This window comes from Amphiura filiformis, chromosome 16, assembly GCF_039555335.1.
Source record: "Amphiura filiformis chromosome 16, Afil_fr2py, whole genome shotgun sequence".
NCBI lineage: Eukaryota > Metazoa > Echinodermata > Ophiuroidea > Amphilepidida > Amphiuridae > Amphiura > Amphiura filiformis.
The window spans coordinates 10,475,114-10,488,738 of NC_092643.1; the positions used below are offsets into that span (position 1 = coordinate 10,475,114).

The window sequence follows — 13,625 nt, forward strand, 5'->3', positions numbered from 1 at the left end:
GCAGCAAACATTCTTGAGGTCGTTTGAATATAGATTGTTGATTTAATATTGCGAAACTCGGTGGATGTGATTTCCTTTGATCCCTTTGTTATAAGTATGAATTCGTGTAGATCTAGCTTTCAACATGAAAGTTCTTGAGAATTACCTATAGTATATGTCATTGGTGGTAGCGATATTTCCCACCCGGTTGGTTGTGCATGCATGTGCTACACACACAAAATTACTCGCATTCCAAGTACTTGTCAATGTAAAATTATGAAACGTGATCTTCATCCATGGCGTTGTCTTTTTAAAGACATTTCTTGTTTTGTGAGTGAGGCGATTAAAAAAAATATATTTTTAATTGTTTTGCGCAGGCGGCGGATGACATGATCGAGCCGGCAACTTATGAAACCGCCCGGCCGTATGGCATTTTCCAATATAGTCGGTTAGTTTTGTGGGGTTCATTATCGAACCCCAACGGTTTTAGCTTGTATTTATATAATTTATCAACATAGGCCTATTTGTTTGTGATATTTCAAGCGTTTTAAAATTTCAAAATAATCCCATTCAATTACACGGTTGACGATGAAAATTTACTGAATTTAGAGAATGCAATGCGGCCACCACCTGGTTTTGCGCACACAATTGCATAGCGTCCTCAACGTAACTTTGAACGAGTTGCATGCATACAGTCACGAGCTCATATTACAAGTTCCAAGCAACATGCTGCTGTGATGCTGCATTGTGATGTAGGTCACGAGGGAATAGGATCAGAATCTTTATTCAAGTTCAAATAAAAGCTGGGGTCACAAATGCATGATCCCTCCAGCTCCAGTATTGTAGATGGTATATTTTGAAACATGGCAACGCCGCGCCCGCGGGGTACACTAGCAAAATTAATAAAATTTGGGTCAAGATCAGGGTCAAATGGTGCCTGGGAAAAATTATGTACGCTGAATGATTGTGTACTACGAAACTAAATCTACTGGGACAGCTAGTAGTTATACGTCCTAGTTTAACAACAGTGTGCAAGTATGGCGCTTACATTATATTACTTCCCTGCTTCGTTTTTTTCGCAAAGGGTAAGTCGCTATGTACACTATCTGATATTCTAAATCCAGGCGGCCAATATCTGTAAAATTGAGATATTACATGTACTTTAATAGGCTTAGATTTAGTGTTGTAAGAAACACTAAGAACATGCAGTGCTGTATTTGTACATATATTAGGGGCTGTGCAATAATTTATGTGTACCGCCGGGGTGGTGAATTTTCAAAATGGTCTGCCAAAAATCGCTTCCCCCCCCCCCTTTGGCAGTGCCAAAAATCTTTGCCCTCCCTTTTTGACGTGCCAAAAACCTTTGCCCCCTCCCCCCTTTGACGTGCCAAAAATTCGTTGCCCCACCTACACATGCACAATTTTGGGGAACCCGAATTTAAAACCTTAAACAATTATTGTCTTATCATATATAATGCGAGCAGGAAATGTTGCATATTTGAATGTGTTCCTAACGTTTTCCTACACCTTTTTAGGGTGTAATATAGAAATGGTGCCCATAATATCTGTGCCAAAAATCGCTTGCCACCCCACCCCCCTCTTTCGACCTGCCAAAACAAAAATCGCTTGACCCCCCCCTTCGATCTGCCAAAAAATGCTTGACCCCCACCTTTAATAGCCTGCCAAAAATCTTTAGCCCCCCTATAATTCACCAGACCGGGGGTACACATAATTATTGCACCACCCCTTATATTAGGGATGAAATCAAAACCGGCGGTTAAACCGCGTTTCATTGTTTAGAACAATAGACAGCGGCTCCAACCGCCGCGGTGGTTGACCGCTGGTCGAGTTTTGATTTCACCCCTAACTGTTTTGTAATGCTAAAACTCTTTCAATTACAACCGATAGGCTTATGTAATAATTATTCTGTAATTATTTTGGGTACTCTTATATCCCCTCACATGCAATGCAAAACAAAAGGAATATAATCTTTAAACCAGCTCATAAAACAAAGTCAAACATATTTAGTTTTCTTTGGACATTTTCCCTCATAATACAATAAAAAACAAAAGAAATAGATATTCAAACCCTAATAAAACAAAGTCAAACATAAGAATAATGGTTTTAGATTAATTATTTTAAATGCTTATTTTCAGTTATCATTTTCCTCATAATATAATGTGAAAAAATTTTAAAACCCTCATAAAACAAAGTCACCATAGGAATTTTTTTCTAGATCCTAATATTTTCAATTCTCATAATTTCTGTCATTATACAATGTAAAACAAAAGAAATATAATTTCAAACTCTAATAAAACAAAGTCAAACATAAGAATAACTTTTAGACGCCTCTTTTCAATTCTCATAATTTTCCTCATAATACAATGGAAAACAAAAGAAAGACATAAGAATTACTTCAAGTTTTAGAAGCTTATTTTCAATTGTCATAATTTTCCTCATAGTACAGGGCCGGGTAAAACAAAAGAAATAGTTTCTTAAACCCTTATAAAATAATGTAAAACATAAGAATAGCCCATTTTCTTCATCCTTATTTTCAGTTATCATAATTTCCCTCATAATAGCATGTAAAACAAAAGAAATAAATTTTTAAACCATAATAAACATTCAGTCAAACATAAGAATACTTTTTTTCCAGATGCTTATTTTGAATTCTTATCATTTTCTTCATAGAATGTAAAACAAAAGAAATATATTTTAAACCCCTCATAAAAAAAGTCGAACATAAGAATTAATTTATTTCTAGATCCTTATTTTTAATTCTCATAAATTCTAAAAACATAACACAAAGTCAAAACTTTTTAGACACTTATTTTCAATTCTCATAATTTACCGAAAATACAATGTAAAACAAATGAAATAGAATTTCAACCCCTAATAAAACAAAGTCAAACATAAGAATTACTTTTTTAGAAGCCTATTTTCAATTATCATAATCTTTCTGATAATACAACATGTACAAGGTAAAACAAAAGAAAAAGATTTTTTAACCCTCATAAAACAAAGTCAAACATAACATAATTTCTCTTATTATACAATGTAACACAAATCAAATAGAATTTCAAACCCTAATACCCTAAAAATTTTCTTCAAAATACAATGAAATACTAAAGAAATAGATTTTCAAATGTAAACAAAGCCAAACATTAGAAATAACTTTTTTAGATGTTTATTTTCAATTCTCATAATTTTCCTTATAGTACAAAGAAATACAACAAATATAGATTTTCAAACCCTAATAAAAGAAAGTCAAACATAACAAATTAAGCACTATTTGACTCATATTTAGTTCTGCTTTCAGTGTCAGTTCTATTTAATTTAATATCAATTTAAGGTGGGTAACCTGATTGACAACCTCATCCCCCACTTTACCCCATCAAAATGCAGATTTTGGTATCAGGTGAAAGCTCATATTTTTCTCATTAACATATTGAAATTAGGCGTTCCAAATCGGTATATTTCCGAAAATATCATCAAAAAACTGTCGAATTAGTCTCAAATGTGGTATACCACATTTTAGACTAATTAGACAGTTTTTTGATGATATTTTCGAAATACATCGAGTTGGAACTTCTAATTTCAATATGGTACTGAGAAAACTAGGGTCTTTCACTTGAAATCAATATATTACATGATCATGAAGATTAGCATTAATAAAAACACTGTAGACTACCAATGTCACGCTGTATAAAATTACCCAGCAAACACAAAAACGTTTTAAATAAGTTATATTTTGGCTTTTGGTTTAGGTAAAAACGTTTTAATAACATTAAAATGTCGGGTTATATAAAGGTCATGATAACGTTTTGAAACGTTTTGTATGAAAACACACTACAATAATATCTTTAAATGTTTTCAAAAAATGTTATTGTAAACTATTTTGGCAAACATTTTTGCCAAATATTGTGTCGATACTTAAATAACATGTTAAAATTTTTGAACCCAGCAAACACAGAAATGTTTTTAGAATGTTTTTTTTTTTTTCAAAACCTTTTAATAACATTTAAATGTCGGATTATATAAAGGTCATGTAAACGTTTTTAAAACGTTATTGAAAATATTTTGGGCAAACATTTTTCGCAAAATATATTTTCAACCCCAAAATGACATTCTGTTTAGAATGTTTTGTATCAAGTTTTCAAGAATGTTTTTGGAATGTTATTAAAACGTTTTTATACCCTTTATATAACCCGACAAATAAACATTCAATGTTCTTTTTGCATGAGTGCTTGAAAGGGATGACATTTCATGTTATACGTAAGTTTTAAAGAATTTGATTTTCCAAATATATCAGGTCATCTTCCTTTAACAGGACGCAAAGTTAATCTACGCAAAAATAGTGTAAAAAGCAGAAGAACACCAAGCTCTCTTACCATATTCATACTTCGCTACTTAAAACATTGTCTATTCAATAAACCTTACACGTTTATTTTATCATTATATTAAGGTTAAAAATCATGATTATGAGAGGTACAGAATGTTATCTACTCCATAATGCAAGGAAAAAGATTTTTTTCCGCAGATATTTAGGCACCACGATCAATACTTTACGATACTTTGGTGTGGTTGGAGGTTTGAATTGTGAATAGATCGGGGGGCAGATATTTTTAGTAGGCTGAAAATAAGATGCGGGCGGTCGAGGGCATCCAACCACTTTGTTACTAGCGGTGTTACCTAATTTGTATCTTTTAGCCAATGTGATTAAATGCGAATGAATGCACCTTGACCATATTAATATCGTTTTTTACACAGCCGTGACGTTAGTCACGGCTGTGTCTTTTTTCTTACAGGTTCTTTCTTCTTCTGTCAACCATTACATTTGCTCTAGCACTCACATGCTTACATCGATTTTGACCTAACTTGGTCACAATGATCATTGACCATGCCCCTACATGTCATATGAAACTCGCGGGGTCAAAGGTCACGCAGGGGTCACAAACGTGATTTCAACTAAAATGCATCTTCTCCTACAACTTACGTAGGACAGCGACCCCACTTGCACACATGCATTGTTATTACCCAGTGTCTATGTGGTGTACACAGATTTGGTGTCAAAGATCATTAAGGGGTCACTTCCGGTATAAAACGAAAAACCTTCAAAATTTTTATTAGCTAAATAAAACATAGCACAGTAACGGTATGTTCACATATGATCTGCAGTCACCCAATGTATATGTGGTATTTTTTTATTTGGGGTCAAAGCTCATTAAGGGGTCACTTCCGGTATAAAAAGAAATACCTTTAAAATGCATCTTCTTCCACAAATTATGTGGGACAGAGACGCCACTTGCACACATGCATTGTTATTACCCAGTGTCTATGGGGTGTACACAGATTTGGGGTCAAAGGTCATTAAGGGGTCACTTCCGGTATAAAACGAAATACCTTCAAACATTTTTATTAGCTAAGTAAAACATGGGACAGTAACGGTATGTTCACACATGATCTGCAGTCACCCAATGTATATGTGGTATTTTTTATTTGGGGTCAAATCTCATTAAGGGGTCACTTCCGGTATAAAACGAAATACCTTTAAAATGCATCTTCTTCCACAGATTCTGTAGGACAGAGACGCCACTTGCACACATGCATTGTTATTACCCAGTGTCTATGTGGTGTACACAGATTGGGGTCAAAGGTCCTTAAGGGGGCCCTTCCGGTATAAAACGAAAAACCTTAAAAAAATTTATTTGCTAAGAAAAACATAGGACTGTAAGGGTCACCACACGGCTGTGTTCGTGGTCTTAGACCACAGCTAAGTCTAGTTATTATTATTTCAGGCTTTTCTGGCCATTGAAGAAAAAGGCGTGTCGTACAAAAGGCATGTGATCAGCATCCACACCGGTGAAGCGATCGAGCCATGGTACATGCGCATACAACCCAATGGAACTGTACCTGCACTTAAACACGGCGAAATAATGAAAACAGACTCCAAAGATATCATCCAATATTTAGACGAGATTGCACCAGACGGTAAGAACCTGTTTTTCACGTAAATGCAAAGGAAACTTCGAGACTGACATATTCGTATCATATTCTTGCCCGATTACCTGACATGACAGTGACAGTTTTCAAGTGAACGCTTTTCAGGCTATTACTATGTTTATCTAATGTTCTGTTTTGTTTTGATTGATCCCATAAAAAAGGTTCTTGGAATCTAATACTTGTGTACGTTTCAACAACAACTGTTGTCTTTATCAATAGGCTACTTGATGGGTAGTGACTGCTATTGACAACCGACTACTATTGGAACTGCCCTCCATCTCTATTTATGGTGCATGGTGCCCCTCTTCTTTCTTATTTCTATAGCCTCCTGATTGTCGGTTTCCAAACCTACATAATTAAGTGAACATTCTGGATCAGATGCCAAGAACTTTTGTTTATGAGCTTACTATACCGATCCTGACAAATCTGTTAAATTATGTTTTAATCGATGTTTAGAGCTGTTTAGCATGTTCAATGCACCATGTGTTCATAATCACTGTATTTTCTATGTCATAATGCCATGAGCATATTTTTAATGTGGATACTGTTGCTTCATAAGTGTTCATTTTTAATTATATTATCATTATTGTATTTTACACCAGCACCAAAATTCTGCCCAGATCCAAGCACTCCTGGAGGTGACCGAGTAGTCTACCTTACGGAACTGATGCAAAAAATAGTAATTGAACAAATTACTTACGGTTCAGGATGCCACCGTCATCATACCCATGACTGCAAGATGCCGAAAATGTTCAACATGGAGGAAGCAACAAGTAAGTAGTCGCTAAAACCCAATCGGCATTGGAAGTTTGCAATGCATTGTGGGACATTTTTGCAGTTATGTGACACTTTGCCATCTGACCTATTGGGAAAATTCAGAAACAATGGATTTTGTGCTTACAAAATATAATCTAAAATGTTTTACAAGAATGAAAACACTGAATAAATTAATTATTTAAATATATTTAATGATATCATTATGACAAAAATAAATTAATTAATAAGAATTACAGCAATTTCCCCGATATGTCAGAGGTCAAAGTGTCCCAAAATAACCGGAAGTTACAATGACGAAGTAAAATGTTCAGTTCAGGAGGGCAAAAAGACATTGATGTCTTGAAATTTTAGCTCCTGACCAATGACTGTCTTCCTTTGTCAAGAAACGATGTTTCGTATGCGCTTTGCCACAGGCATGAGTATAATAACGCCCAAACACAAGCAAAGACACAAAATGGAAATTCAACGTTTTTGCACATTTTGAACATTCCTTTCGCAATTGGTTGAAATGTGTAATGACAAAGCTTCGTAACTACGTATTATATCTTATCATATCCTTTATATTAGATTTTTGCCCGGGGGGGCCACTGGTCATTGACAAGGGGGTATCATGCGTGGCCATGGAGTTTCAAAAAGCACCCTAAACAAGTATGTGCAACGACTGAAAATACACCCCTAAATAAGTATAACAAGTGTAATATCCTACCCTAAACAAGTATTGGCTTTTTTTACCCCTTAGCAAGTAAAACATATATTTTCGACACCCAAGCAAGTAATACTACTTGAAGCTCCATTTTCATTGATTTCTTTAATAGTAACTCAGAATGGCTCTGCTACCAGGGCAGAATATGGCTATTTTAAAATTACAAAATAAGCTGATTTATATAGTTTCAGAGAGCCTAAGAGGGAATTTAATGAAAATAAAATTTACAAAACTCTAAGAAAAAACAACAATGAAGAAAAGAAAATTGAGAAAAAGAAGTCAAGAAATGTTTTTATATCATTTTTGTAGGCCCTATTAAAGTTTCGACAATTTATTCTCCATCCTCCAAATATTATTATAGACCTACAAATCATGTTTCAAAGTGAGACAAAAATCATAAAATAGTGGTCAGATTTTTTTATGACCTAGGCCTTATTGCGAAAAGATGAAAAGTGCATATTAATAATTTATTTTAAAAGCTTAAAATGACAGCAATTAAGGCCTACAATGTACTTCTGGAAGGAATCGGGTGAATAAGAGTGGTATTATTTCATAAGTTGAATAAAGTATTAGGATGAAAATAAGTCGGTAAATAGCGACTGAGATGCATGGTGCTCAATCAGTTCAGCCAGCTCTGCAGTTCAGCCAAGACTTGCAGGATTCGTGTATGACTGCAGAATTTGATACCAATCCAAAAACGTATTTTAATTCTGCACCATACCCATCTTACCTTTTAATATTCATTTGATGTTTTCACAATTTATTCAAAAGTTTAAAATTTGTTTTTTAAATAAAATCAAGATCACTTATTGTGACAAAATTCTGACAAAAATCTGATGCTTTTGACGATAATAACATGCATGTTTTTATTTATTTATTTTGTGGATAATAGGTCACAGGTCAAGTCAATCAATCCTCTTCCGTAGATATTTGTGGTTAAATAATTGTATACAACATGAAAATTAGCTTGAAAATCTTTATCTTTATCCATAATACAAGATAGAAAATTCAAATAATAGTAAAAATATTTTTAAATGAAATGAGAAACTTTGGACTTTATAAAGGAGAATTGAAACTCTTAAAATCAGAGTATACACGTGCTGTGCATGTACATTGTACATATGTAGTACTGCATGTGTACATCACCATTGAATGTTGTAGGGTTTTGTAGCATTGAATGGGTTAATGGAAAAATATTAACAGGGCCAGCTGGGCGAAGTCGGCAATCTTTATGGACTTTAAGAAGAGACTGTACACAGTCAAGTCTAGGGATAAACATGAAGGACATGAAACTTATGAAGGACTGGAGTCTGGACGGACCCTAAATACGTAAATCTGTTGTGAAAAAGATACCCTTTTTCTCTAATTTCCATGTTTTTGACACCCTATTCACGATACGTACGTACAGTGCCTGATCGTGAAAAAAGACCCTTTTTACGTGATTTTTTGGCCACGCATGATACCCCCTTGTCAATGACCAGTGGCCCCCCCGGGGATTTTTGTCATTTTGTTATTTCAATTTTGAAAATGAGGTGACTGTGGGTTTATTGTTGCAGATAGATATGACATAGAATGTTTTACCAGTATAAAACCTGGTTTTTGCGCTTGCTAGCTACAAAATCACTACAAAATCTCAATTTCACCGAAAAGCTAGATACGAGGTTTTATCATTACAACGACGTTATAGCAAATGTGAGGTATGCATGCTTTCTCACTTTGATCATGAATGAATCATCAGTTTGGTTGAAGATGATTTCCGATAAGAAAAAGAAAACCGTAGATAATTTTTACACAACATTGGTAGTTTTTGTTTGCATACGTTTGCATAACAACTGGACAATGAGGTATGTTTCTGTTATTGTGGATAAACCAGGACAATAGATTAAAATGAGGATGAACAAAACTTAAAATGACCCATTAATGTCACGATGGTTCCATGAAAAACATCAACTCATTTTTTCGGTACCAGCCAATATCAATGCACAATTATGGGAAGCCACACAACTCTAAGGTCCATTTTTTTTATGACGTTACTATTACACAACAAGTGTATGGAAAGGGAGTAACTTGTGGGTAAAAGACTAACACATGTATTCCCATGATCCCACGAACCCGTGTTATATTACATATAAAACATTCCAACAGAAAATTATTAAAAGTTTCATTAAACTTAGTCATTTCTATTTATGGCTGTGTGAGCAGCACACCGTTGACTTTATGTAACCAGATTACCAGAACCAGAGCAGGAGACAAGAAACTAACGCAAATATTTCATTGAATGAGTCCCAAAATATGTACACGAGCTGTTTGTGAATAAATTGTTTTTCAGAAATCTGGAACACGGTAGATGACGAAATACACAAATTGGCTGCTGAAAATCCCGATTTACAAGAACACTACATGGCCAAACTCAAAACACATAAGGACAGAGAGTTAACCAGTGAGCAAGGCTTGATTGATTCGTTGAAAGCGTGTGATCCAATCATGGGTGAAATCGAAAAAGAACTTGAACAGAAATGGAAGGGAAAGCTCGGTAAGATCATTAAATTATTATTATTTGTTTGAAAAGAATAGCAAATTTCTGTAATTTGAGTTTGATGCACCTGGCATTATGGGTTACTAAATAAACATTTATTCGATAATGTAATTGACCAATTCAGTGCGCCGAACCCGGGCGTCGAAGTACAATGTCCTGCTTGCATCCCTGGACTGAATAAACATGCAAATACTAGCAGTATATTGTCATAGGGACTAATCCGAGACTATCATAAACTGACCCCTTTGCCTTGTGCCAAGCAATGAGGGCAACGTTATCGCATTTTACCCAGTGCCCTCTCAGATGGTGAAACTGCATTCATTGTCAAATCTGCATTGTACGTGTATTGTTTCAGAGCAATCTTAAGAAGTACTTTCTACGGTTAATTTGAAGTGTTATATCGTAATTGCATCTATTAAAAATTAGTCTGGTGTCTCGTTGTTATCTTTGATTTTTGTTTCGACCAACAGATAACTTCACCGATTCTGATCCTTGGCTTTGTTGTGATCATTTCACCATTGCTGACATCTACCTGGCTACGCTGTTGCACCGTTTATATTTCGCAGGACAAGTGAAACGTTTTTGGGGCGACGGTAAGCGACCATATCTTGCGGCCTACTATGCCCGTGTACAGCAGCGGAAAAGTTTCCAAACAGCATGTGGACCCGCTAACACAATGAGGGCTGCACTGATGCCCAGAGTTAGACATAAATTTAGGAAGGCCTTCCCGCGTTTGTTGGGATATTCTGCGCTGGCATTGGCCATTTCATTTGCTGTGTACGTACAGTATAATGACTTTCCTTCCTGGTGGCCAAATAATTTGAAAATTAAGTTTTAGATATGAAATCAAAATCTGACTTATTACCACACTATTTTGCAGAGACCTTTTGCACTGGCCGACCGATCGCGTAAAAATAAGTTAGGTCACGCTTGCGTCATGCTTGCGTCACGCGATAAGCTATGGAGATTGATCGGCGAATGAGGTACTGATGCTATGATGGCGTGATGCAATTAGACAACCATAAACCGCGCCAAATCGGCCGGTGCGAAAGGATTTTGCTAATAGGTGTAAATGTGTAAGCAGTGCATGTTCTATAATCTACCTCATGGGGTCTACTACTTCATCATTACGAAGCTAATAGACATTTTTAATACTAAAGTATTCTACTTTCAGCTGGAAATGTAATTATTGTAAATACAAGTATTGTAATGTTGTGATGGTATTTTTTCACAACCCGATTGTATGTATATGTGTCTGTCAGTACAGGGTGAGTATGACGAGTCAAAAAATGTGCATAAAGAAGTTCTCTTTATATTAGAACTTCAGAATTTCAGTTTTTAAATGCTATAAATTATACAGGGTAATGTAACCTTGTGTGAAAAAATTAAGTTTTTAGTATTAATTTCGTCTCTTTTTAAACCATTTTTCAGCGATGCCTAAGGTCAATGTTTACCCATAAGACATCTGCATTTTGAATGAGAGCACACTGCTACGTAAGGGAGTGTTCATTAATACTTTGGTAGGGGGGGCTGGTCTTCCTCCAATTTTTTGCTCGAAAACTTTTTTGACCCCCCCTCGATGGACTGCTAAACTTTTTTTGACCCCCCTCTTTTGACAGACAAAACTTTTTGACCCCCCCCATTATCGTATAACAAACATTATACTTAATAGTGTTGTTTCCAGTGGTGTGGTATCTGGGTCACATGCCATTGAGGGAGGCAAATGTTTGAAACATTCCCGGTGGGACAATTGCGCATGAAATACAAGGACAAGGAAATTTTCATTTTATACTTAATTTAGATTTGTCCCAAATCAGGGTGTTTATCTGATTTTACAGGGATAAATGAAATAGAGGTGGTTTTTTTTAGGTTCATAGGCACATCAGCATAACTTGGATCTGTGGCTATTATGATAGTACAAATGCGCGCGAACCGCGCAAATGGCCATATATGGCCATATTGAAGCTTGAATGGTCGAATATTGTTAAAATTGGAACTAATTTATGCAAACAGCTAAAATGGTCAAATATGAGATTAATTTGGTCACGCAAATGTACACAGGTATCAGTTTTGTCCCCAAAGACCGTGGCACCTGGGGCTGTGCCCACTCTGCCCTGTGGTAAATCTACCCATGGGCCTATGTGTACAAAATAATTTTGCAATGAGAAATAGTAAACTGAAGTATGTAGTTTACGTGCAAAGAAATCCAATTTATTTGCAATATTTTCTTTATTTAGGCCTAGTTGTATTTTGATCAGATTGGTACATAATCATGTTTGTAGACTACTTTGAACAGATATAAAATTCTATGATAAAAAGTGCCAGTATTTCTTAGACCAACCCAGATGTTGCATGTTGCTGATAATCTTTAATGTTATATTAATTTTAAAATTAATAGATAAATTGTATATCATGTTTACACTAAGTGCTATAATTATTTTCAAACAAAAGCACTGAAAAGCCAACTAGCCAATGTTAAAAGTGATATAGAGGGTCTCAATGCGCGAAAATTTTGGGTTTAAAGCGGAAAACTTTTTTGGCCCCCCCTTTCCTACCACCTGAAACTTTTGGTCCCCCCTCTTTTAAGGTCCAAAACTTTTTGGCCCCCCCCCTCCCTTTTACCAGCCCCACCAAAGTATTTCTGAACACTCCCTAATTGTAGTTGAAAGAACTCCCATTTATGCTAACCTGATTGGCGCTGAGTAGTACGGATTTTGTATCCTCCGGTTTAAGTAGAAGAAACATTATTTATTGTTATGTCATACTTAAAGAAGTTTATTGTACATAAAGTTTTAGTAAGTTTAATAATACAGAAACGTCCCGGTCAAACGTACGGATCGGTGGGCGGGCTTTTTAAATATCGAATCAAAATGCGTGCTGATTCAAATGTAGTTCATTACGAAATATCCAACAAGTTGGTTAGGGCATATAAAAATGGAGTCGAGTTGTGTGAGGTAGTAATTGTACTTAAGAAATGAGAAAAACATTGATTGAACATATAACAAATAAATTAAAATCAGTTTCAGATATGTAGCCTTTATTGCCCATTGTGTGTTCTCATTCAAAACACAATTTCCTCGTGGACAAAAATCGAATCGCAGCAAAAAAACAACAACAAAACCTAGAAAAATAAAACAGTGCTGTTACATATTTGTGTCAAATTAGTGTTACAAATTACTTGGTACTCTATGTCGGTAAACATGAGTAAGGTTTGATCTTTCCCTAGAGAAGTCTTTCCCTTGAGAAGTCCTTTTCTGAAAAGGACTTTTCTAGAGAAAGATCAAACCTTACTCATCGAACAATATACAATCCAGGAAAAAAAGGTTGGCACACTTTGGCTGTCTTCTGGTATATCTCTTCCCCCGCTTCCCCAATTCAATGTTGGACCAAGCCATGTTGTCAACAGGTCCGTGAGACCCTCCAACATTGAAAGATGGGGAGTGGGAAAGTGTGAGATATAGAGGGGGAGTCTGTACTTCACATTATGAGATATTGCATGCATGTTTCACTCGCCTCTCCAATTTTGATAGGGCACGCATTTCCATTGTTTTGTGCAAGTGTACCAACTATTTTTTTCCTGGATTGTCTGAATCAATTCCAAAAATATCTATCAAATTTAATATTTTG

General features: G+C 35.4%; 1 protein-coding gene across 1 annotated transcript; it reads left to right on the forward strand.

The window, feature by feature from the left end:
• The first annotated feature begins 875 nt into the window (after window positions 1-875).
• On the forward strand, window positions 876-13,144 carry LOC140135538 (ganglioside-induced differentiation-associated protein 1-like). Its single transcript, XM_072157076.1, has 5 exons — window positions 876-1,064; window positions 5,778-5,970; window positions 6,585-6,755; window positions 9,792-9,995; window positions 10,469-13,144. Exons 1-5 carry the CDS (start codon window positions 1,017-1,019, stop codon window positions 10,834-10,836), a joined length of 984 nt encoding a protein of 327 aa, XP_072013177.1. The 5' UTR covers window positions 876-1,016; the 3' UTR covers window positions 10,837-13,144.
• The last annotated feature ends 481 nt before the right edge of the window (window positions 13,145-13,625 follow it).

What these genes read in the sequence shown, in the direction of transcription:
- LOC140135538 (XM_072157076.1), top strand. Translation starts at nt 1,017, where the DNA reads ATGGCGCTTACATTATATTACTTCCCTGCTTCGTTTTTTTCGCAAAGG. An exon ending in AGACGAGATTGCACCAGACG is followed by an intron (nt 5,971 to 6,584) that starts GTAAGAACCTGT and finishes ATTTTACACCAG; the next exon opens with CACCAAAATTCTGCCCAGAT. An exon ending in CAACATGGAGGAAGCAACAA is followed by an intron (nt 6,756 to 9,791) that starts GTAAGTAGTCGC and finishes ATTGTTTTTCAG; the next exon opens with AAATCTGGAACACGGTAGAT.